Source organism: Ambystoma mexicanum, chromosome 9 (genome assembly GCF_040938575.1).
Source record: "Ambystoma mexicanum isolate Mex_15411 chromosome 9, UKY_AmexF1_1, whole genome shotgun sequence".
NCBI classification, from domain to species: domain Eukaryota; kingdom Metazoa; phylum Chordata; class Amphibia; order Caudata; family Ambystomatidae; genus Ambystoma; species Ambystoma mexicanum.
Window position 1 is genome coordinate 899520839 of NC_090931.1, and position 26368 is coordinate 899547206.

Here is a 26368-nt window from a genome sequence, read left to right on the forward strand (position 1 = left end):
GTCAGAATCAGGACATTCTTCCCCCGCACAGACGGCAGAAAAGCCTTCAAAGCTAGCCTAATGGCCCTCAGCTCCAACAGATTGATATGGAGTCTGGACTCAGAAGGAGACCAACGACCGCTGCCTGTCAACTCGTTGGCATGAGCTCCCCATCCCGTGAGGGATGCATGCGTCACAATCGTTACCTCCAGCCAGGGTAGCCAAAATGGAGCCCCCTTCATCAGATTGCCCTCGACGGCCCACCACAGAAGATCTTGGGCGACCGAGGGCGGCACCTGAACGGGATCCGACATCCTGCCGGAGGACCGCGACCAGTGCATCTTGAGAGCCCATTGCAGAGATCTCATCCGCAACCTGGCCTCAGTAGAATGCAGGATGCCAGGAGGCCGAGCAACCTCAAGAACTCGAACGCCGGGAGACTCTGGGCACGTTGAAACTTGTCCACCATCTGCAGAATGTGATGAGCCCTCACCTGGCAAGGCGAACACTGCCCCAGGGATGTGTCGAGCACTGCTCCGATGTACTGGAGCCGCTGGGTAGGTGTCAAGTGGGACTTCTTTAAGTTGAGGGAGAAGCCCAGCTTGGGAAGGGAGTGGCAGGTGACTGACATATGATCCAGGACTTGCTCGGGAGAGCGCTCCCTGATCAACCAATCGCCCAGGTAGGTTAGACATGAATCCCCCCTTTCCTGAGATACGGTACCACCACCACCATGAGCTTGGTGAAGACCCTCGGGCAGAGGTCAATCCGAACGGCAGGACCCGAAACTGAAAATGCAAGTCGCCAACCACGAACCTCAGGGACTTCCTGTGCTTGGGATGAATCGGCACATGAAAGTAAGCATCCTTGAGGTCGAGAGACACCAACCAGTCCTGAAGTTGAAGGGCCTGGAGGACTTGAGAGAGAGTAACCATCTTAAACTTGTCCTTCCTGAGGCGCTTGTTCAAACCACGCAAGTCCATGATGGGTCTCAATCCCCCCTCTTTTTTCGGGATCAAAAAATATGGGGAATACCATCCCTTGTTCCTCTCCGCTACAGGCACCAGTCCAATGGCGCCTTACTCCAGCAGGGATTTGATTTCCTGCGCAAGGAGCGGATCCGGTCTCTTCAAATAGAGCTTTCCTGGTGGATTGTTGTGAGGCCTCTGCTGGAAAGGAAGACAGTGGCCGTGGGCTATGATCTCCAGAACCCACACCTCTGAAGTAATGGCACGCCATTCTACAAGATGCTGCGCCAGCCTTCTCCCAACCGGAGAACCATAGGACATGGCCTCATGACTGAGCTGAAGCGGCTGCGGCAGTACCTGAGGGCAAAGAGGCAACTGCCCGAGCAGCTTTGGCACCTAGAGTACCTTGTTTTCCACCTCTGGTGATCCTACGTTGGCCCCTTTGACTGGCTGCTCCCCTCGATCTACCAAAGGGCGAGTAGTACCTAAAGGAACCTCCCCTCCATTGCTATCCCCTAGGATGAAAAAGCAGAGGTTGACGAACTGCATCGCTTAACGAATTCGCTGCATCTTTGGAGGTCTGCAACCTCTCAAGGCTCTCGTCAGCCTTGCTGCCAAAAAGATGGTCACCATCAAAGAGCATGTTGAGAAGCCGGGACTGTAGATCAGGAGCGAACCCCGACTTCCGCAACCACACAAACCTGCGCATCACGATGCTCGCCGAAATGTACCGGCTGACACAGTCTGCCACGTCCAGACCCGATTGAACTGATTCACACATGGCATCCTTGCCATCCTGAACGAGGGCAAGAAAACCATCCTGTTCCGCCCCTTCAGGAATATGTTCAGCCGCCAAAGATACACAATTCCACAAAGGGTGAGTGAATCTTGCCAAGGAACAAACGGAGTTGGCTGCCTTTAAAGCCATACGCCCAGATGAAAATACTTTCTTCGCCCAACCGTCGAAGCGCTTGTCGTCCCTATCAGGAGGGATGGTAGGGTACGCCGCCTGCTTCTCTGGGGCCGTAGCCGCCTGCACCACCAAACTCTCTGGAGTGGGGTGCAAAGACAAGTAGCCAGGGTCGCCATCGGCTGGACGGTATTTTTTCGGCAACGACTTATTCACTGCCGGGAGACTCTCCGGAGCAGTCCAAGCCGCTGCCACCCTTCTATGGAATGGCAGCACCGGGTCAGTGGGTGGACCTTGGTCCAAAATATCGGTCAGGTCATCCTGCAGAAAATCCACAGGTGGAGCAGACCACTCCAAGTACTCCATCACCCTCAACATGAGACGCCTGTACGAAGACTCAGCGTGTGTGTACATACCAGGCTCAGGCCTGCCAAATTCAACCTATGGGGAGGTGTCCAGACCACTGGCGTCATGCAAGGATTGATGCAGGTCTTCCATCTGGCTATGAACAGACAACAGTTTGTCAGGAACCTCAGGAGGGACAAACCCTTCCACATCTGACCCATCATCCACCTCTGAGATATAACCCAAAGGCTGGAATAAATCCCTGGATGAGGGCACAGAAAAAGGTTCAAACACAGGCCTCACCGATTTACCCAGGGCCTTCCTCGGAGCTTCCACAGTCCTCCGGGGTACCTCCGGTAAAGCATCCACAACAGGCGTCAAGGGCGTTGACAGAATCGGCGTCGACGTCGAGCGAAGCACCAACGTCTTCGACAACGGCTTCGAGGGCGGAGCCCTGAGCGTGTCCTTCGACAGCCTTGGCGCCGATGGCGTCGACGACTTCCTCAGAGCCGGAGCCTCGAGAGAGTCCCTCAACGACCTCGGCGCCACAGGGCGTCGACGTCTTCTTCGAAGACATCACAAGTGCACACAGCCTCAAGGGCGTCGAGGACCGGAACCTGGAACGGGCATGGCTAGAGCGATCCACCTTGTCCGAGCGGGACCTCGATGGCTCCGGAAGATCGCGCCAACCACCCGAGCCCGAAGGCGTACGAGCGGTGGCCCTAGCGCGTTCCTTGCCGGCTTCTCTCAAAGACGCGGACGGACCGGAGCCCTCCGATTCAAGAATCGCTATCATCTCCTTGCGAAATGCGTCCCATTCTGCCGGAGATGAATGCTTGGAGTGACAAGATAACCACAGGCGGGCGGAGTCCTCGGACGAGGACAGGGAAGGCGACCTATGACGGCGCTTACGGGAGTGCCTAGAAGAGGCAGAGGAGTGGCGGGACCCACTCCGGGACCGAGACTCCTTGGACTTATGACGACGTGGAGAGTCGCCCCTCGAATCGTCCGTTGAAAACCCAGTGGACCTCGACTTTCAGGGTTTGGAAACCTGACCTACAGTCAGCGTCTTCTTGCGCTCCTGCAAGGCCTTCGACATCAAAGACTGGCATTCATCGCATTCATTGGTGTCGTGGTCCTCCCCGTGGCACCAGAGGCAGGCGTTGTGCGGGTCCGTCAGCAACATCTTGGAACCGCAGTCCCGACACTTCTTGAAGCCCGGACGAGGGGTGGAAGAGGAAGACATCTTGAAAACTTCTTACAAATGAACAGGTTCGAAGAACCGAAAGAACCAACTCAAAAGAGTCCAGGCGCGCCGAAATCTCAGAAGCGAACAAGTTAGCGGAAAAAACGGAACTGAGGCTATGGGCGTCGTGCGTCCTATTTATAACATCCAGTGACGTCGGCCGTCTGAGGAGGTCCTCGAGGGCGGCATATCGACGTCATCGAGGCAGGACGCAGTCGCCGAAAGATTTTCCGAAGCAGCGCAGCTGTGGTGATTACTGTCAGATATGGAATACGTCAGAGGACCCAATCCCCTCGAACGTAGCTCCCTGCTGAGTGAGTCGCAATGGTGTTCTTGGTGCCCGCCAGGTGAAAAGGGGTGAGAAACTTGTCCTGACGAATGGCCCAGTGCCACAGATCCTGGGCCTCCCAAGAGAGCAGAAGAGCGCAATGCAGCCGTATATAGAACGTGGGTGTGGTGTTGTCTATGAAGATCCTCACCACCTTGCCCCTCAGCGACGGCAGGAAGAACTTGAGGGCCCAGAAGACGGCCCAAAGTGCCAGGACGTTAATGCGAAGGGTCTTTTCTTCTGCAGCCAGAGGCCTCTGCTGTGCAACTGTCCGGTGTGAGCCAAAGGAGGAATGGGTTGATGCAGGAAGACATCATGTCTAGCAGCGACTTGACAGCCCGCACAAGAGCCGACCATGCCGACGACAGGCGCTGCACCTTCCCTAGGATGGCCATCACCCTCTCTTACGAGGAAGAAGCCGGACAAGTTACTGTGTTGAGTCGGGATCGCAGAAACAGAGCGTTCTGAGATGGCTCCAAGCAGGACTTCAGATAATTTATGGAAAATCCCAGATCCGTCAGCAGACACACTGTCCTCGTCGTATGCTGGTTCGTGGGAGCGGGATCGGACAAGCCAATCGTACAGGTAAAGGTAGACTTGGATGCCCGAGATAAAGATTCGCTGCAACCCGAAGCCAAGAACTTTGTAAAGACCCTGGGGGCCGATTTCAGGCCGAAGGGGAGCACCTTGAACTGATAGTGTTGCCCCAGGAACACGAACCGCAGGAACTTGCGGTGCTTCCGGTGGAGGGCGAGGTGGAAGTGGGCGTCCGCCAGATCGAGAGACACCAGGAAGTCACCTTCCTCCAGTTGGACGAGCGTGTGCTGCAACACAACCATCCTGAATTTCTAGGACTTCAAGAACTTGTTGAGGCATCTCAGGTTCAGGATCAGGCTCCACCCTCCTGACTTTTTTCAGACCAGAAAGTATCTGGCGTACACTCCGGAGCCCCGAAGGCGATGGGGGACGGGCTCTATCACCCCCTTCTTCAACATGGTGTGGACCTCCTTCAGCAGCTACGCCACGTGCTGTTCTTGTAGAGCCACTGGGGGAATAGGAGGACACCTGCATTGGAACTCCAAAGTGTGTCTCTATTCAAGAGCATCCAGCACCCATCTGTCAGTGGTGATGATCTAAAAGAAGGAAGTAGGGAAAGCACACCCTATCTCATGTGTATTTTCTATGTACAATACTTTAAGTATTTTTTGTTTTTTCTAGTCTATTGACCCTTATACAAATCAGTTTTTTCTGGGTGCCGGGGAGAAAAGAATGACTCTGGTATCAAAAAGTCAAAAAAGACATGAGAAAAATGTGTAGTTCCATTTGGTAATAGAAACTCCCGTCCCCTGCACACCATTCAAGAGTGGAAAGAACATTTTCCAAACAAATCTCGATATTTTCATTAATTTCAAATATTCGATATGTCACTCTTTCGAGAAGTTATTTCGCCACAATCAACGTATACAAACATTGAAAGTAAAGTTCAATCAACTTGAAGGTATTAGTTTTTTTACTAAAAATATTTATCAAAATTGATGGTCTTCCACGCGCTGACGAACCTCACCAGCCGGCTTCCCACTGGAGTGCACAAGTGGAGGCCAGAGTCCACAGTCGATTCAGGCCTGTTTCAGGGTCGGATCTCTGCCCTGTGGACGGCGCCAATGCGGTCCTCTGCTAGCGTATGCCTGTGAGCAACCTCTGTAGGCCTCTTAAGTCGTGGAGCGGGAAAGCTGCTGATAAGGGGTGGTATATCCCTTGCAGGACCTGCCGGGCTTTCCTTGCGAGGAAAGAAAGGATGACCGATGTTGCTGCAGGCTACCCAGTGGGCGTGCCATTTCCGTTAATTTGCAGAGACTCGTCGACGGTCTAGCCAAATATGTTCTCTCCATCAAATGGCATGTCCAACACTTTGGACTGAACATCTGGTCTGAAGTTGGTGGCTTTCAGCCATCCCTGCCAATGAAGAGAGACTCTGTTGCCCATTTGACGGAACCCGGTGTCCGTGATATGAAATGATATGATAGTTTATTTGTATAGCACCTATACACAATGTGTTTCCAAGCGCTTCAAGGCAAGGGAGGGAACACAGGAAAAATACAAACAGTGAACATTCTTACAAGGCCTTGAACAATAAGAATGTGAAATGTACTATTGTACTCGGCCTGGCGACATTTCAGATAGTGCAAGACCTAAGACACAGATAAGGGAGGGAGGAGGTGGGTGGGAAGGGAAAGATAACAGACGGGCATCCAACGTACTAGGCCTGACGACATTTCTGATGGAGCCGGATGATTACAAGAGGAGTGGGTGAGGGGGAGGAGAAGGAAGGAGAAGAACAAAACAAGCGACTATCGTACTAGGCCTGATGACATTTCAGATAGTGCTGGAGAGGAAGGGGGAGGAAGAGAAATGAGAGGGGGGGTGGGAGACAAACAATGTAGCTATCATACTATGTCCAAGGACAATTCTGATAGACTAAGTGCATAGAGTAAAGAAGGGAAAGGGGGAGAGAAGAGAGAGGGAAAAGGAAGAAGGGGAGAAGAGGAGAGAACAGAGTGAGCAGTGAGAAAGAGTGGAGAGGCAAGTGGGGAGAGACTAATGCAATTGCAGAGTCGGTGATAACACAATGTTGCAGGGAACAGCAAATGCAAGACAGGATTCAGAATGAAAATGGCACAGCATGATAAGAGAGTCCACAAAGTCAAAACCAAGCATTTGCAACAACACAGTGATGGGAGAGCTATAGCGTATCAGGACAAAACTCCTGCAGTGGTATGATGTAAGGGGTAGAGGGAGAGGGCCAAGAGGGATGGGAAGGCAGGATAGAAAGGAGTAAGCCAAGGCAGGAAACACAAGCAAACAAGAAAGGCGGGGCATGGGAACGGCACGCAACATCACAGCATGCTTACCTGCTGTCTGAGCAGGGGTTCGGGACCTGGGTCCTCCTGGTCCGAACAGGTCGGAACAGGAATTGCCCTTTTCTTTGTCTCCCCTTCACTTCAGACGCCCTTGCGAGAGACGCCTTTGATCTAAGAGTTAAGAGAAGGAAGGAAGAGGCAGGGCTAAGAAGGTGGGTGGTGCTTAGGTCAGGTGACCTAGACCCACTTGCACCTGCTCCCCATCTGCAAAGGAAGAGAGGCTGGAGGGCTCCTTAAGTAAGGAAAAAAAAGCGGCAACCAGGAAGGCACCAGATGGGCGGTGCTTGCTAAGTGGGGAAAAGAGCGGCAACCAGGAAGGTACCAGGTGGGCATGGCTTAGGCCAGGTGACCTAGAACCACTTGCACCTGCTCCCCCATCTGCTAAGGAAGAGAGGCTGGAGGGCTCCTTAAGCAGGGAAAACGAGCGGCAACCAGGAAGGTACCAGGTGGGTGGGGCTTAGGCCAGGTGACTTAGACCCACTTGCACCTGCTCCCCATCTGCAAAGGAAGAGAGGCTGGAGGGCTCCTTAAGTAGGGAAAAAGAGCGGCAACCAGGAAGGCACCAGGAAGGTGGGGCTTGTTAAGTGGGGAAAAGAGCAGCAACCAGGAAGGCAGCAGGTGGGTGGGGCTAGGCCAGGTGACCTAGACCCACTTGCACCTGCTCCCCATCTGCAAAGGAAGAGAGGCTGGAGGGCTCCTTAAGTAAGGAAAAAAAAGCGGCAACCAGGAAGGCACCAGGTGGGCGGTGCTTGCTAAGTGGGGAAAAGAGCGGCAACCAGGAAGGTACCAGGTGGGCATGGCTTAGGCCAGGTGACCTAGAACCACTTGCACCTGCTCCCCCATCTGCTAAGGAAGAGAGGCTGGAGGGCTCCTTAAGCAGGGAAAACGAGCGGCAACCAGGAAGGTACCAGGTGGGTGGGGCTTAGGCCAGGTGACTTAGACCCACTTGCACCTGCTCCCCATCTGCAAAGGAAGAGAGGCTGGAGGGCTCCTTAAGTAGGGAAAAAGAGCGGCAACCAGGAAGGCACCAGGAAGGTGGGGCTTGTTAAGTGGGGAAAAGAGCAGCAACCAGGAAGGCAGCAGGTGGGTGGGGCTAGGCCAGGTGACCTAGACCCACTTGCACCTGCTCCCCATCTGCAAAGGAAGAGAGGCTGGAGGGCTCCTTAAGTAGGGACAAAGAGCGGCAACCAGGAAGGCACCAGGTGGCCGGGGCTTGCTTAGAGGGGAAAAGAGCAAGCACCAGGTGGGCAGGGTTTAGGCCAGGTGACCTAGACCCACTTGCTCCTGCTCCCCATCTGCAAAGGAAGAGAGGCTGAAGGGTTCCTTAAGTAGGGAAAAAGAGCGGCAACCAGGAAGGCAGGAGGTGGGCAGGGCTTAGGTCACCGCCACTGTGATGGCGTGGTCCGTGGCCACTCCCCCCACCACTTCCTGGAACAGCACCAGAGCTTCTACCTTCTTGTCTTCAGGTAAGAAGTGCAAAATAGGGCCCAGTTTATATCATAGTTCTGATCATAGTGGGACAAAATGGCCAGGGCATTAGCAGCCTTAATGGTTCTGGCAGACGTATAGATGATCCTTTTCCCCATAGCGTTCAGCTTCTTCCATCCTGGTCTGGAGGCATCATGGACGAGGAAGACAGGTTCCCAGAGCGTCTTCTGGCCGCGGCTGAGACCACAGAGTCAAGTGAAGGCTGGGACCTCAGGCACTTTCCATTTCTTCTCGCGCCTGTCCCGCTTGGGTGGAGCAGTGCTCAGATTCTTCATTAGGGCCAGGCCCTCATCCCAGATATCGTCCAGCAAAGGGAAGGACATGATGGTCTTCTGTCTGCATTCACGACGTTGATAAAGGAGTCCTTCCTTTTTCGTCCCATCAGGCACCAGTTGGAAAAGTTCTGAGGCCCTGGACATCATCGCCTGGAAGCAGCCAACCTCATCCGGCGGAGAGGCCCTGTGCGGTTCATCTGCGCCCACTGGCTCCCGTCAGCTGGTACGAAGTCATCAGCTTCTTCAGTGTTTTTTTGCCGTAGCCGCTGAATCCGTGCCTGTGTGCGTGGCAGGATCCCCAGTCTGGGTCAAGTGCCGAGGTGGTGGTATCGGATGATGCCTTGGACCAGCATGGTGCAGGAAGCGGCCTTGGGGGACTCCTAGACGGAGCAGGGCCCGGTGTGGGCAGCAGTATCTGTTGTATTTCGGATACTAGCGTGTATAGCGTGGTCAGAATGTCCAAAGACATGTCCCTGTGCTGAGGCATGGAAGGAATGAGAGGTGGAGGCTCCGGACTGATGCACCTCATCTGGCGAGGTGGAGGACGGGCTCGCCTCGTGGTGACCTACCTACAAACATGGGTCCCTGACGCCCTTCATGGTCTTAATAATAGTCTTCGGGCAGATTGTCATTGTAATGGTCTCACTGGGCAGCCTGTGGTTCCGTAACCTTCTTAGGATCGGTAGGAGTTTGACCATTTACCCTCTCTGGAGACATCTGGGGAGGAGCGGCTGCTGTCCCCATTCCATAGGCCTCCTCCAGAGCCATATCAGCTGCTTCACGCCATGGCATTAGTGACACCTGCTGGGCGGCTGTCGCTGTCACTGTGGACATCACCTTCGTGGCCAGTCCCCCTTTTGAAGAAGTAGTGTTCGCCGACAAGGTCGTCGACGGGGTGGCAGCAGGAGCCTTCGTCGACGTGGCTGTGACCGTTGATGACAAAGTTGTTTTGGCCAGTTGAGCTGCCGATGGCGTTGCGGAGGGTGGCAGCAAAAGGCTACCTTTGGTAAGCAGAGTTTTGAAGGAGCCAAGGACTTCCTCTTAGAGGGAGCGCCACTCGCCGTAGAAGTGGTTGGTGATGGCGGCCTTGCCCTTAGTGAGGTGGGACCCGCAGCAGCGGCGAACCCAGTGGGATCAACGATTTGCAGCCTTGCTTTCTTTTGGACCCCAAGGGCAGTGCATCCTCAAAGGATTTCACCCTCTTTTCTGAGGGAGTTTATTTGTGGGAACGGCAGGTCCTGGGGGAAGCAGGACCATGCCCAGAAGCAGAATCAGAGGCCTTACCCGATTGGAGCCATGCTGCCAGCCTGCTGTAGCGATCCTTTCTTTTTCGAAAATCCATGGCAGACCACGAATCCCTCTTCATCATGGTCCGGATACAGGCAATATAAACGTTTATGGTGTCAATCTTCTAGGAACATGTTCCTCAATCCACGCTGCGCACAGAGTTTGTAGAGGCATCCCTTCTCCTCGTTCATGGCAGGAAGGCACGAAGTAGGCCCAAGTCCGGGCCGTCTGAAAACTCGATGAAAGATCTGCGATGTAGTGTGATCTTCACCGACAGTGGGTCCCCGCTGACGGTAGTCGACCTCTGGATGAACGATTAGACAAAATTCGGTCAAAAATGTTACAAAAATTTGTCGAAAACTTGATAGGAAAATATTGCTCAGAGAGTACTAAGAGGACTCCCAACACTGAAGCGTGCAGTACAAATCGGAAGATGGCCTCCAGGGGTGGAGCTTAGGGAGAGGACCGTCATTGGACAGGGGCATTATGACCCAAAGGACAGCGATTGGTTTAGAGGAGAAATACAGTTTTCAAGGTGAAGTGAAACTGTTTTTTCTTTTACCGAGAATTCCCAGCCACATGACGTGGAATATGCATGAGCATGTGAATCCATACCAGATCCCATGCTGGAGAAATGAAGTTAGTGGTGCATGCTCTCAAAAATTATTGCAGAGCTAATTGCAGGCCCAGTCCCATTCCTACCTGGAACTGAGTCCACATCCTAATATTGTTAATACAAAAATCCATAGTTGTTCTTTTATAGGCTCTCTGTTCTATCCAGGGACAAATATTGATTTTTTTTTCAATACAAAACCACCTTGTCACATTGTGTCCAAAATACAATGTGAGCCAACGCTGCACTGCGAGTTCCAGTGCAGATTTTAGAGCGATGCTAATTAATCCTCAGATGCACTTCACAAGATGTTTTGTCAACGTATAGCTTCTGACAAGGACAGCAGATGGCACACACAACATTTGTACTTTTACAAGTTGTAAAAGTATACAATTGCCATGTTGTTCCCACACTTTCAAAAGACTGAACCTTAATAGATAATCGACAAGCTAAACAGTAGTGCACCACTACAGGTCGATGGTACACATCCAAAATGTTTGATGCAAGTGGGTGCATCTTTCTACTGGCCCTTGTGAAACTCTGCTTCAGAATTGTGCCCCGATTGGCTGTACTGAATTGACAGAAGGTGGTCGCACAGATAATTTGTCAGCCTGTCTCTCACTTACTTCAGGTACTAGCAAGATCTCTCGATTAGTGTTGCGGGTTCTTTTAAAGCAATGGTGTATCCTTTTCTTTTTGGATACCCTCTCTGGATAAGCCTATTCTGCAGAATCCCTGCATGTTAGTTGAAATTCATGAAAGTGGTACAGTTGCGCCAAAGGCACAGAAACATACGCTACAGGATGTTTTGCAGTAGATTCTGCGGCTCCTGACTAGAGAAGTGCAGTGTCATATTGCTTTCCGTAGTTTTACGTAAAAGTTCAGTCTCAAGGAAACCATGCTGATGGGCAATCTTAAGGTCAAGGAATGAAATGAAAGACTCTTTGCATGTGAAATGTAAATCTGGATCAAGAGTGTTGACCCAAGTAACAAACTCAAGAAATCTATCAGATGTACCAGTCCAGATGAAATAAATATCAATATAACGACGATACGTAGAAATGGCCTGCATGAATGGATTGTCAAAATTGAGAATGCGAGTCTCTGAACAGGCTAAATGTACGTTGCCAGATTGGGGGCAAAAGTACAGTTCATCCCTGTTCCCTTGAGTTGCAAAAAGTAGCATGCCTGTACACGAAGAAGCTATTTCTCAGGAAAATATTCTGAAGCACCATCATAAGTCCATTGCATCCTTGAGGAGAATAAATACCTGTGAGAATCCTTGTGTTGGAACCAGACTTTTGGGCACTAGGCCCCAACCACCAAAGGGTTTGTTCTTCTAAAGTGTAGGGAATTGAACTTGAGAATGGTTCTCATCATTTGAGCTGAATCTCCATTACTTAACTGTCCTACATGGTTAGTTATTTGATGATGTATTGTGAATGAACATATCAATGATTGTATATATTTGTATCAGAGTATTGTGCAATACTACTGCCTGCTAATTTCATTATTCAGTGTGTTCTAAAGGCCTAAATAAATAAAATAATGTTTATAACTGACGGTCTATACTGAATTATTGTGTATTATCCTGTGTGGACTCATTGAGGGCCGCGGACCACAAACTAAGCGATGACCACTCGCAACACTACACTGATTGGGTTTTGGCTAAACTGTCAGAGATCCCTGCTCCCATAACTACGGTGGCCTCCTAAAATCTGTCCACTAGGTCTGATGTTCGAAATACATCTTAACAGAAGGCCGGGAGGATAGCTCATTAGCAACGCATTTGCCTTGGAAGCAAGACAACCCAAAGCAACACAGGTTTGAATCCCGGGCTTGTGCTTAGAAAATGGTCCCGGTATTAAGCGCGTTATGAAAGAACAATTATAATTACAATTATTATAATAATTATATAATTATACCTAAGATGAGGAATCTGTGGGAGGAAGGAATCCATTTGAAAATCTGTGTCCGTGCAGTGTGACACGTGTACCCACCCCTTGCCCGAGAAGGTGCACAGTCAAGGCTAAGAGCTTCTGGAGGTAGAAGTGTATGAGAAAACAGGATGCTTTGCATGTGTAAAAATCTGCAAGCTGCATCGGAGGCCAGGACCTAATCTGTACTTCTTAGTAGCAAAGTTACACAGGCTCTGTCCATATTATACCAAGTGTGTCCATAACAAACTATTAACAAGTATCACAGGGTATAATCAGGTAGGCATGGGCGCTAGGGTTGAGGAATTGATATTCCCTAACTTGGAGGTGATTAAAACAGCTGCAGATTTTGGCACTACTAGGCTAACCCCTGCCTAGAATAGTCACAAAATGAAACCCTGTGTGCCAGTATCTATGCGCTTGTGCAAAGTATAGTTTAGCTAATAAATATCAGTATCAATGTTGTCACATGAATATACCCTGGGTTGGTTAAATAGTTGTGGATAGTATATGTAATTGCACAGATCACTAAAACAGTTTTGAAACTGTAGGAGTTTACCAACACGTATTTCGACCTTCGTGGTCTTTTTCAAGGCAACATTTCAAGATTAACAACCTAAGTCTCCAATTTGATCCAATTGGGGTATTAGATTTATACTTGACAATCTGATGGCTAAATACCACTCTGATAAGTGTTGCCTGTTTGACCTCCAGAATACAGATTCATTTGCAATGGGATGAATGCCTGTATAAGGATAGATGAGTGATTGGCAGGCTATTCTATTCATTAGCTTAATGCCCTGGCGTGAATGTCCATTTGCTCGGTTATGTCCTGAAATGCGAATCCTGGTGTCCAATAGTATCCTCATGGTCATGTCGGGTTCCTTCAAGTGGAAGACCCAGCTTCAGTCAGGCATCTGCGTACAATTGCACAATACTTTCTACAAGCGCATAGATACTGGCACACTGTGTTTCATTTTGTCCATAAATAAAGTTTACATTGGCCCTCCCCTTGCTGTGCAATATTCATTTGCAAGGGAAGCTGGACATGACCAAGCCATGCAGCAACTTTTAAGGGTTCTTTGGAAAGGGTGATGAATCGCAGGTATTCACCCCTTCTCCTGAAAGGGGAGCAACCCCCCCTATGAGGCTAGGGAGGTGAGCCCAGTCTGTAAAACACTCCCTAGTGGTCGAGACAAGTGGGACCTCACTGGGAAAAGACTCCCCCTTTGGGGACAAGGACTCCCGTTCCTGTGAGGAACTCCTTACACTAACAAATTAAACTGCATACATGGAACTACCTGATAAGCCTAAGAATGTGGCATCATTGTCCTGGGCTGAAGGCAGTGCAAGAATAAATTCAGTGGCATAAGGAATAACAAAGTTAGTCACCGAAGTGACTACCTTACTCCTAGTCCCCTTTCCTCCATACTTTTGGGACGGGACCGGAGCACTTTTGTAATATAGCATCAAATTCAAAATGTGTCCTCTTTTTACGCAGGGTATCGCACACGGCCGTAAGCCCGCTCTCCTTAGTTCTGCCCTGCGCATCGCCCTTCAGTCCTTTTCTATCGCTAGGTCTGAGACCATTTAAGCAATAATAGAGGATACTTATTAGAGGGGACGGCGGGCGGGCGTATGGAGGAAAGGGGACTATGGACTAGGAGTAAGGTAGTCACTACGGTGAGTAACTTTGTTATACTCCTACATCCCGTCCCCTTTCCTACATACTTTTGGGAGATTACCAAGCACTCCTCACCGGAAAACGGGTGGATGACACTCCTTTACCAAAAGAGGTTTTTAAGAACCGCCTGCCCGAACTGAGCATCGGCTCTGGAGGTCAGGTCTAAGCAGTAATGCTTACAAAAAGCTTTTGGGGAAGTCCATGTAGCTTCTCTGGCAATGGTTCCCCGGGTAACATATTTCTGGAAGGCAACGGCAGGCACCTTGCCCCACACAAAGCATGAATTCCCTTTGGAGGCTGAAGGCCCTGAACGGTATACGCATCCGAAATACAGACAGCAATCCATCGGGAGGTAGTTGCTTTCGAGGCCCGCTTTCCTTTCGGGTCTCCGAAGGTCACAAAGAGCTGGGAAGATCTCCTCAGTTTAGATGTTCTGTCCAAATAGAACTTTAGTGTCCGTCTGTCGTCCAAATTATGCAATACGCTCTTGGCATCTGAGGCCGGGTCTGGAAAGAAAACGGGTAAGGCAGTAAGACTGGTCCAGATGAAAATCTGATACCAACTTTGGAAGGAAAGAAGGATTGGCCCAGAGGACAACCTTATCATTGTGAAAGGTGAGGAAGGGATGTTCTACCGACAAGGCCTGAAGCTCGCTTACAAGCCTTGCCGAAGTCACCACAATCGGAAAGGCCATTTTCTCCGAAAGAAACTTCAAGTCCACCGTAGCCATGGGCTGAAAAGGTTTATGGCATAAGGCAGTGCGGACCACATTCAGTTCCCATTTTGGATGCGGGTTGCGCACAGGTGGATAAAGATGCAATAGACTTGCAAAGTGTCTTTTAATGACAGGGTTTGTCAATGAACAACAGCAAGAGTCCGTGGACAGGTAAGCAGTGATAGCCGACAATAATAATAATAATAATAATAATAATAATTTAGCATTTATACAGTGCTACAAACCCTCAGGCATCTGAGCGCTGCTATTATTAACCACAGTGTGTGGTGCTCATTTATCGACCTCGGAAGGATGAAAGGCTGAGATTGGCCCTGCCGGGATTCGAACTTGTGTCAGCAGGCTCTGCACGGATACCAAAGCGAGCGCTCTATTCGCTGTGCAATTTGACCATCATAATATAAGTCCTACAAGACAAGACATGCATGTCTGAAGTTGCCAGATGATAAACTAATCACATGACCGTGTTGTTGATGGTTGCTTCTCTGGGGTCCAGCTGCTTTGCTAAACACCAGTGACAGAAACTGAGCCATTTGCTGCTATACTGAGACCTCGTCAAAGGTTTTCCAGCCGCCTGGATAATACGCATATTATCCGCTGACAACTTGAAACTTTCGAAAGATTTAAACACAGGCACCAGGCCGCCAAGCTGAATAATTGTGGGGAGGGGTGCTACTTCTGCTGATCACTATGGTGAAGCAGGTCGGAAATCAGCGGAAGCCTGATCGGTGAGCAGACTGACAGATGCTGAAGCTCCAAAAACCAGAATCTGTCTGGCCACCACGGGGCTATGAACAGGAGAGTGCAATTCGTCGTGTTCCTGAGCTTGCATAGCGCCCAGGGAATAAGAGGAAGAGGCGGGAAGGCGTAGGACCTCATGTTGTGCCACGGAACCTCAAGAGCATCCCCCATGGAAGAAGCTCCAAGCCCGTTCCTGGAAGCATAAAGAGCAAGTTTCCTGTTTAATGACGTCGCAAAGAGGTCCACTTCTGGAGTACCCCAATGGCGAAAAAGGTCTGAGAGGATCGCCGTGTTTAGCTCCCACTCGTAGCTGACCGTCGGAGTCTGCAGTCACATTCAGCTGGCCTGAAATTTGCACAGCTGTTAGGCAGAATCCTATGCAGTTCCCTTTGGGAGCACTACAGAAGATTAAGACTACAGGTATATGATATAAATCCCCTTTGGTATCAGTCCGTACCACAAAGATTTAGTTGGTAGCTGTGGCTAAGCAGTCAGACTTATCTCAAGAGGGAGATGAGAAGAATCCAGGGTTTACACAATATGACTACAATACTATGGAACAAGGAAACACTGACCAAAGCTTTGTATCAAAAAGAATATATATATTTATTTTACACACTCTTAAGTTCACACACAAATCACTTTCATTAAAGCAAGTTAAAACAGTCAAGAAAAGTATACACAACTTCCTATTTAAATGGTAGACACGTTTGAGCAACAATGAAAACTGAGCAAAACGTCACAGTGTAAACCAAGCAGAAATGGCACTCTAACAATTTCTTCAGAGGGAGGGAAAGGACAAGTCATACAGGGTTAGACTCCTAAACACACCAGCAACACTTCCCAATTGGATTGTGAACAGGTTAGGCAAGGCAATACTCTAGTATAAGCAATACTTTGGTGAAAACGGAGCAAAATGGCACTTCAGCAAATAGAAAAGGGAAGGAAAGGTGGTTATAAGAGTTTAGGTGCACCAACACATTTCTTAGTAAAAAGCAATCTAGAGAAGGCAGTTTAACAGATTTAGCTAGAGTCAAGAGGCCTGTGCCAGAGTCAATGGTTCAAGGCAAATGCCCAGGATCAAACGGTTCTAGTAGCTGCAGTCATGTCTTTCGTTTAACGAGTTGAAAAGGCGGTTGCAGAAGGTAACAATATAATGTTAGATGAAAGGGGCAGCCAACCCAGAAGGTAAGTAAAGGATTTAAAACACCTTTAGCAGTACCCAACAAAACGGGAGGTCTGGCGGAACAATGTACCTTGAAAGTGGAAGAGGCTCCTGCGGTGGCGGTAGTTCCTGGCAGTTCCTGCATTTCGGGAGATCCAGCAGAGGAAGAGAGAGACTCGTCGTGGAGGAAGGTTCGAGTTACTGCACTGCCCAGGGATGAAGCCAGCCGCGGTGATGCCAAGACGAAATAAAAAATACGCTCCTTTAAATCGCGGTCATGGCGGACGGGTGCCTGGCTATCCGGTCTCCTAGTGCTGGGCACTGGCGATTCAACCAAGGCAGGTCCTGGAAGGCGATTGGCGAACTGGTTGGCCCCACCAGCTCAAGGGATGAAGACTCTTGCAGGTGAAGATCTTCTCAAGTCGTTGGAGAAAAGTCGTGAGGATCTGTGGCAGGGCTTCACCGGTGGTTCACTTGTTGCAGATGTCTTCAGCTTCTCTCTTCGGGTTTCTTAGTTCCAGTGGCGACGTCTTGTCCTCCAGTCCTCAGAGCCCTGCTTTTATGCAGAAAACCCCCCATTCATACAGCCTGTCTGTCACTCACAAAGTGGGGTGGCTATCCTGGCGGGATAACCCCCAGCCTATCAGGGCAGAGTGCGACTTGGGTTGCTTATGTAACCCTGTCCATGGTGCCTATTCCCCCTTGCACACATCCTGTCTACCCCAGACTCAGTGGCACTGAAATGAGGGATTCTGGGCAGAAGCCTGCCAAAAGGACGAACAAAGGATCCCCGACCTGGGTTAGGACTTCAGAGAAAGACACGAGAAAGAAATATTATCAAAGATCTGGCAATAAAAACCTACCAGAGTAAAGTTAACATAAAAATAAACCGGCTGTATGTTAGAGGCTGTCAGTAAAAGTGGTAACCTCGAACAATGGAAAAATCCCATAGGAAAATATTTGCGGCCGAATATTGACGGTAGTAACCGACTGCCAGCAGCCAGAGACTTTGGAGAGAGGGACTGGATGGTACCCTCTCGAAAATGAACACCAGAGAAAAACTATTAACCCTTTCCAGTACTTCCATAGTAAGATGGGTTGTACTGGTTTTGTTCATAACTATTGACTAGTAAAGTCAATGGGGACTTTACATGCCCTGGGAGACAGTAGTCAGTCCCAGGGTATGGAGTCTATGTTTGGGGGTCACTATGACACCCCTGTGTTACTGCACTGAGGGTGCTGTGTAAAACACATGTAAAAAGATGATACCTATGAGGGTGAGAAAAACTCCATAGACCATACGCACAAACGATTGCCTAAAACACAGATCAGCAATGTTTCTAAAAGTTGGAAAAAGAGTCTCTCTCTTAGCAGGAGAGAAAAATAAACCCTTCAAATCCAGCAAAGCTGCTTGGAGACTCTATAGGTAAGGGAAATTAGCCTTAGAAGAGAATTCTCCCTAACAACAGCCAGCAGCCAAACATCGTGCTGAATGGCCCATTCCCAAATCTGAATGGCTAGATCTACAAGGGGAGGTGAACTTGTACCCCCCCTGCTTGTTGATATAAAACATGGATACCGCATTGTCTGTGCGGATGCGGACCACTTTGTTCACAATCACTGGCTTGAAGGCTTTGAGCGCCAAGAAAATTGCCAGAAATTCCAGATAATTTATGTGAAATTGTCTGTCCTGTGGCGACCACAGGTCAAAAACCTGAAGATGATCCATCCCCGCACCCCACCCGATAAGGGAGGAGTAAGTCGTAATGGTTGTTTGAGGGGAGGGCTCCTGAAAAAGAGCATCCACCGAAAGATTGCTGGACGTTGACCACCAAAGGAGCTCTTTCATCATGCAGGGTGGGAACGGAATCATTTTGTTGTCTGGGTCCACTGCCTGAATCCAGGAATTCCGGAGAGCCATCTGTGTGAGTCGCATTTTGAGACGAGCAAGGGGAAGAGCAAGCACGCACAAGGCCATGAGGTTTAGAAGCCTCTGGAACCACCAGGCCGACATGCTCTTTGACTGAATGAAAACTTGACATGTGGTTAACAGATCCGCCATCCTGTCCACAGTCAGGTACACTCTGCAGTCGATCGTGTTCCAATGGAAACCCAGGAAAATCAGGTCCTGAGAGATCGTCATAGAGGATTTCCACCAGTTCACCGACAGCCCAAGCCCGAACAGGAGCAGAAGGAGAGACTGAAGATTGCTTGAGGCTTTCACTGGACAGGGGTGCGCAGAAGCCAGTCGTCCAAATATGAATACACATGAATTCCCTGTAGCCGTAGAAAAGCCACAATGACCGACATCTTCATGAAGACACGCAGTGCTGAGCTGAGACCAAAAGGGAGCACTCTGAATTGGAAGTGCTCCTCTACCAGGGAGAACCACAGATATTTCCGATGCGGGCTCCAGATCAAGATATGCACATACGTGTCCTGAAGGTCCACAACGCTGAGCCAGTCACCCTTCTGAAGAGAGGACTTTATTTGGCAGGGCGTGATCATTTTGAATTCCTCTTGGGGAAGAGTAATGTTGAACTGGGAAAGATCTGGAATGGTGCGTTGGCCGGCCTGGTTGGGTTTGGGCACCGTAAACAGACGAGAGTAGAAGCCCTCCCCTCGTTCCACTAGGGGAACGGGATCCACCGCCTTGAGGTCTAGAAGCTTCTGGACCTCAGATCTGAGGAAGGGCGTCCCCGACTGCTGAAAGGGAGGATTGAAGAATGGGGTAGGGGGAGGGGCAAGAGGAAGCCTGCCTGAGCGATGGTCAAAACCCACCGGTCTTTGGTGAAGGTTTGCCACGCCTCCAGATGATACGAGATTCGTCCTCCCACCGGAGTCTCGTGCGAGCACCAAAAAATCATTTTGCAGACTTTTCAGCGGAGAGACTACCTGTCCCTGAATTGGAGGCTGAAGACCGAGAGAAAAACTGACCCTGTTGCTGTCTCCAACGGGCGTTACCTCTCAGCGGATTAGTCCTATGAGATCTGCGGTCCTGGAACTCTCTGAAGCCCGAGGAGGACCGAGACTTAGATCCAGATCTCTGAGCGTTGACAGGGGGTTTCACTATCACCGACAGAGACTTGGCAGTTCACGTGCTCGCCTTAGTCATTGTAAGCTCATCATCCGTTGAAGAATGAAACAACTCTTTGCCATCAAAAGGCAGGTCGAGAACTTTATCTTGGACCTCCTTCAAAAACGTTGTTGCATGAAGCCAAGCTTAACGAGAGGTGTCCACCCCCAACATGAGGCCTCGAGCTGAGGTGTCGACATGGTGCGCAGCAGCCTCCAGCATATCCTGTGCCAAAACCCTGGAGTCCATAAAGTCTTCCAGTCTGTCCCCAGGAATGAACTCCTGGAAGTCCGCCAAGTCCCTCCAAAGTTTCATATTCGCTGCCGCCAAAATGAGCTCCGCGTTAGCCTGATGCAGTTGCAGCGCCGAGTTGGCAAAAACTTTCTTGGCCAAGGAGTCAAGCAACTTGTCTTCCTTGTCCATAACTTGAGCTGCAGCAGCAGAGGTCGCAGATGCCGGCTTCGACTGCAGAGTGGCGGCCGCAACCACCATCGAGGAAGGGAGCAGACATGACGCCAAGGCTACTTCCTCAGAGGTGTGAAGCATGTAACAGGCGTTGATTCTCTTAATATGTAGCCCAGTGTGGGGTTTATCCCAGACTTTGCGGACCTTGGCCAGGACATCCCTCTGAAGGAACAGGCCTGTGCGCTCCTGTGGAGACATGGTGAGCGCCCCCGAAAGCACCCCTTCCTGCGGAGCGGGTGCCTCAGGTACTGATATGCCAAGGAGTGACATGTCCAGAACCCGGTCGTGGAATGCTCTGACAGAGCGGAGCTGGTCCTCACTATCCTGATCTGCCCGAGGGTCATCCATAACATCAGGATCCGCCAGTTGCTACGTGACCGGCGTCAAAATGATGTCTCGCCCTGATGTCTTGTCAACCGGAGACGGCAGAGGCGGGCCGGGAGGTAGAGGTGGTACCGCTGCCGGAGCGACAGGTGCCGTGAATGGAACTGATAGGGCGGGATGCGGCACCAGAGGGCAGATCACCCTAAAAAGGCCTTTAAAGTACTCTCTCATGGGATCAGGGTTCATAAGAGTCTGAAACTTCCCAAAAAAGGCATCCTCTGAAAAAACTTTAGGAAATGGGATGGGCAGAGGCCGCTCATGAGGGGCATATCCCCACGAACGTAGTGAGGAAGGCTGCCAAGAGGGCCCGCCACCAACACTGTCTACATAGATCAGTGGGGCAGAAGCAGGAGGAAGCGAGACCGTGTCATTCGAGCGCGCCAGTCATAGGAAGGGCGGAATGGATTCACACCGTCCCGTGGACCAGGTTATCCACCAAAAAGAAGGTTCCCAGCACCCGCCGTCGATAGCGTGGGTGTGAAGGAAGAATCCAAAATGGCCACCGTAGACCACGCGGGAAGGCCTGCCGTCTCGTGAGTATCTGAGGAGAACTACGTCACGTGTGGGTGAGGCAGGTGACTCCACAGACTGGTCAGGGGACTTGATCGAAACTTTAGCCTTGACACAAGGATCATCGGCAGAGCCGGTACTATAGGGCCTGGGATGTTCACTTGACATCTTGTTGTGACCCTCTGAGTTAGCCTCCAAGAGAGGAACCTCGGCCAAGCCGGTAACAGAGGAGAAACGGTTGGCTACCTCTCCGAGTGCCCCCTCAACAGAACCGGTAACACCATGAGCGCAGGAAAGTTGAGGAATCCACCTCACTGACAAAATCTTAACAGGTCTCTCAGTTCTGTTGGTACACACCTTAGCCTCGATAAGAGGAACCTCGGAACAGAGTCCAGTCTTTATAGCTCCCCGAAAAGGGCCTCGAACTGTGGTTCGGTACAGAAAGTCTCAACAGAGGCCTCAGGGCGCACCCCGGTATCTGCGTGGGAAGCTCCAAACAAGGAGACCTTAGAGCGAACTCCAGTACCCAACGCCTCAGCACGACCAGGCTGGCTATTAGCACCGGATTGGTGAACCTCGGATCATGATCCGTTATCGGCAGGCCCCTCGCCGGAACCCTCGAGAAAACCCCGGTACGCATATTAGGCCTGCGAGGCACCTGAGTACAGAGCTTTTGAAGCCCCTCCAGGACCTGGAGGACCCCGGGAAGGAGTCCCCCGGCCGAGGTGCCCTGAAAAGTAAGGAATTTACCAGGCATCTCTTCTTTCCGTCAATGAATAGTTGAAAATGCGATGGAGGAACTCTCTGGAAGATCTCCTCCCAACGACGAAGACGACGTTGAAGTGCCCGGACCGAAAGGGAATCACAGTAGAAACACGTGTCCCAACGGCGATCCGGTCCCAGACACTCCAAACAGACAAAATGGGGATCCGCCCTAGCGAAGCAATGTTCGCAAGAGGAACAAGTGACAAATCCCAAACGATCCGGCATAGACGGAGGACTACGCGACCGCAGGACCGGAGCAGGAGAGAAGGACAACGGGAAAGAAAAAGGTATTCCCGGTGATGCAATGCAAGTGCATCCCGCCCCGACCGCACGGAGAAAAGGACTGAAGGGCGATGCGCGGGGCAAAACTAAGGAGGGCGGGGTTACGGCGCGTGCGGGGACCCCGCGTAAAAAGAGAAGGACAGATTTTTCAATTTGATGCTTTTTTATAAAAGTGCTCCGGTCCCGTCCCACATGACCTAATGTCCCAAAAGTATGGAGGAAAGGGGACGGGACGTAGGAGTAAGGAAGATCTCTCTTTAATGTGAGAAGCATATTTAACTGTGCCGAGGAGGAAGAGGAGAGGGGAACCTGATTCGTACGGGAAGCCCCCTGACATCATTTTGCCGGCAAGAGGTAGAGCGCAAGCTAGTCGTGGAGCCTGCGACTTGTGGAGAGAGAGCCGAGGACGAGACGCCAGAGAACTGGCATGTGCAGATGCAAGAAGAGTCTCAGGTGGAACAAGAGAGAAGCAAGCAACTCAGTGGCATGACCACAAGCTGGACATGGTGGGCAGGACGCCCCAAGAACAGCAGTGATACTGCCTGTGAAGGAAGTGAGGCTCGCTTCCAAGCAGCAGCACCAGTGCGAAGGAGGGGTCTGATGCGAAAACGAGAACGTGCAGGCGAGAAGCCGACAGAGAGAGAATAGTTCAGAGCGAGAGCAGAGTCCAACCACCAGCCCCTACCAAATAAGAGATACCTAGGGGACCAGGAGTCCTTTGATATATCGCTATCACACGAGAGACCGAGAGAGTGAAGAGACTTAATGTTTGAAGCGGTCACCTTGTCCCAGTACAAAGGACGAGTTATCAAATACATAACAAAGTCGAGTAAGAAGTGAAAAGCCTAGACGAGAAGGGCTGAGTTCACACAAGTGTTGTATGATAAATAAGCAACAAGATAATCAATTCAGAGGTGAAAAGCCCAGAAGAGAGGTACTTAATCAATACAGCTGGGATATAAACAGTCAGATCAGAGACATTATAAGACTGAGGACTGATGATACTAGAAGCTTAGAAAGGGGCAGAAGAAAATACCAATTAAGTACTCCCACAGGGAAGGCCTGGGAAGAAACTTCAAATGATAATCTGAGTATTAACAAAGGTTATCTTGAAGGACATTCTAAAAAGTAGACCACAGAAAGCATGAGAGAGAAAGGTGTTCTTGAGGAGCTACTGGAGTTTATTGAAGAGACTATTCTACCAAGAGGGTGTATCATTTAAGGTAATATTGAATGAACTGGAGGAGAGACCAGGAGAAGCCAAATCATTCCCTTGGTCTATTTAGGCCAGTTAACATTAGTGGCAGGGCCACATAGTAAAGCTTGGACGGAGGATGTATTTTCTTTTCTTTTGGACTTTTGACAAGGGATAAGCACCTTTAGTTTCTTTAGATAGGTAGAGTACAGGCCTTTAGTGATAGGGAATGCTAGGCCTTCTACTTATAATTTGAATTAAAAGAAATAGAATCAGGTCTTCCGAGTGTCCGACTCTTTCTTCCCACCCGCCACACAAGCTTGTTTATGGATCTAGGGCTGCACGCAACTTTTAAGATGCAGTTAATTGTTATGTTACAGTAAGAGTAGATTGCACTTACCCAGTCTAAGCTGTACCTGTATCAATTTGTGAATTAAAGTTGCACTTGTCTTGGCCATGCTTTACGAGTATTCATGTGTGAAGGAAGTGTGGACTTGTCCTGCCCATTATTTAATAGTTTGTGAAGGAAGCATGTTGTGGCCCTGCCCATGGTGTACTTCTTGTAAGGACACTTCCACAACTTGAAATGTCCAAACCATATTGTTTTTGAGGGTTGTTTGCTCTTGCTCTGCCATAGAGGTTTGTGAAGGAAGCTTGTACTGTTCCTATTAATGTGGTTTGTGTTCTTGCTTGGTGCAGCGATGTATGCAAGTGTGTGTGTGTTTCGTAATTTAACTAAATTAAAAGAAAAACATGATTCAATGGATGACTGCGAAAGGAGAGCTTCTGAATTTAAGAGCCATGGCCCGTATGTGGACACATTTGGCGGTAGAGGACAGAGTCAATTTCATATGGTGTTGGTGGTAGGGTGGAGAGGGTCAGCAAAATTACTTTGTGCCTAGGGTGGCACTGCCACAAAGCTTGGCTTCTCAGAACCTTGCACCAGAAGTAGTACTGGAACACCAAACACATGGACTCACTCTGAAGTGGTAAAATGGAACTTTGGTTTTCACAGTAGGACTTTGTTCTTCATTTAAAACCACAACATTTTCACATTCAGACTTGAACTTGCACCTCCAGGGTTTTCTGGTCACCAATGAAGCAGCCATCATCTGTACTGTCACTTAAACTATCAACCTCCATCTTATGAACTATATGTCCAACATGCAAACAACTGAAATGTGACCTGTAACTATAATGGAGAATTTTCGGTATAATGCCGACAGCTGACACCAGCTCAGGATGGCAGCATCATTGCACCAGGTGGATGGAACAGGGAATGCTCACAAGGACAGCCTGGAAGTATTTACCTGTGTCCAGAATGGTGGGCCAGGTTTTAACATCCACAGCAGCAGCAGCTTCCTTCGATCGCAACAGTCGCGTTATTGCTTGGGTAGTGAGAATACAGGTAGACTTACTGACCTGAAGAAAAATCAAATGATTGATTAAATGCATGCGCAAGGGTAATATGGGTGCGAGAAAGGGGATGCATTAAGGGAAGCATACAACATAGGTGAAGCAGAAAGGAAAATGCAGAGCACATGAAAACACAAAATACACAATGCAGGTTAAGCACAAATAAAACGTAAGTGTTACTCGTAGAAGTAACTACCATTTACTTAATATTGCAGTACCTTCAGTCCCATAAACAGTGTGCTCTAACGTTTTGTCAGTACCAGAGTAGGCTGTACAACATTAAGAGCTTACAAGACAAACTCGGAATTTTGAAGTGTGGAATCCTCCCATTCCAAAACAAGGTCACTCATCTGTACGTTCAAAGTAGAAGTAATCAATCTGCGTGTGAGGAGCAGGTCATGGACCTACCATATATGATGCGCTACATGGTGGATTCTATGAATTTAAGGACAATACAGTGAGTAACTTTTATTGCATCTCAGCGTGTGACCTGAAGATACTTCCCACATGGATGTTCTTCATTTTTCAAAGTGGTTTTGCCAACTTTTCGCTGATGAGACTTCCTGTAATGCTCATTGAGACGCGAAAATGCTTTGCGCCTTTGACCGACCCTTCATCTATTGAAGCACCCTATTTCCATGTGCAGCCTTTATTTATACTGGGGTACAGCTGTTATGAATTACTTCTTCCCTGTGTTAAGGGGGAGGAAGAGGGACCCACAGCAAGGCAGAAGGGGTTTGTGCAAACTTTTACAGGCTCAACAAGTGGAAATGTGGCTGAGTAGTTAAGGTCAATGTTAAGACTGAAATCCTTTTTTGGGGCGGGGGGGGGGTCTGTTGGATCTCATTAGACACCATTTAACTTTCTGCCTTTTCCCCCTTGTGTTTAGGGTCTCCGATATATTTTCCACTGAAGTTCCCCTGCCACTGTGACCCTTTTTGAGTTTATGGGCACCTGGTAGCCCATCTGGCCTCTGAGACATCAGTGCTTTTTAAGTCTCACAATTTGCTCCTAAGGGGATTATATCAACCTACATTGGTTCCAGGGAGTAGGCTGTTTGGCATTCATTTAGTTTTGGATTTCCCAGGGATGCAAGCTGATTTATCGCACTAGCAGCCCAATGTACCTTTATGGTAGCCATCAGGGTAGTAATGTATTGTTTTAGTCCTGCTCTCTTCCATTTTGCTGTCTGGGGCTGCAAGGCAGATCTAAAATTGCCATTGTTACGGTGGTTTCTGCACAGGACTCTGGGGGCAGGGCAGGTGTTAGGGAGAATTCTCATTCAATGGCTAATTTCCCTTACCTAGTGAGTCCCCCGGCAGCTTTGCTGGATTTCTGGAGTTATTTTTTTCACTTGGTAAGAGTGTGAGCTTTTCCCCCACTCTTACCCATGTTTTGCCACATGTATTTCATCTGTTTTTGTGATTGTGGACTCTGGAGTACACCACTTCAGTAGCCCCCTTCTTTTGTGTGTTACACAGCACCTTCAGTGCAGTGACACAGGGTTGTCTTTTAGACTTCCCACCGACTCCATTTCTGGGGCCGACTACTGTCCCCCAGAAAAGGGTAAAGTTGCCATTAACTTTACTAGTCATTTAACCACAGATCCAGTACACCCCATCTTACATGGAGTACTGGAAAATGTTAATCCGTAGCCC

The 26368-nt window shown here is 49.6% G+C and overlaps 1 protein-coding gene across 5 annotated transcripts in view; it reads right to left on the reverse strand.

Annotated features, from left to right (window-relative positions):
* The window catches only part of DIP2A (disco interacting protein 2 homolog A), a 2340120-nt gene that overhangs the window by 429757 nt on the left and 1883995 nt on the right, over window positions 1-26368 (reverse strand). For all 5 annotated transcript variants that reach the window (XR_011274713.1, XR_011274712.1, XM_069616034.1 and 2 more), the window contains one exon: window positions 24605-24716. Coding sequence is in view for 3 of the 5 variants with exons in the window: in XM_069616034.1 (XP_069472135.1) it covers window positions 24605-24716 (112 nt within the window). In the remaining 2 variants the exon portion in view is untranslated. The remainder of the gene's footprint in view (window positions 1-24604; window positions 24717-26368) is intronic.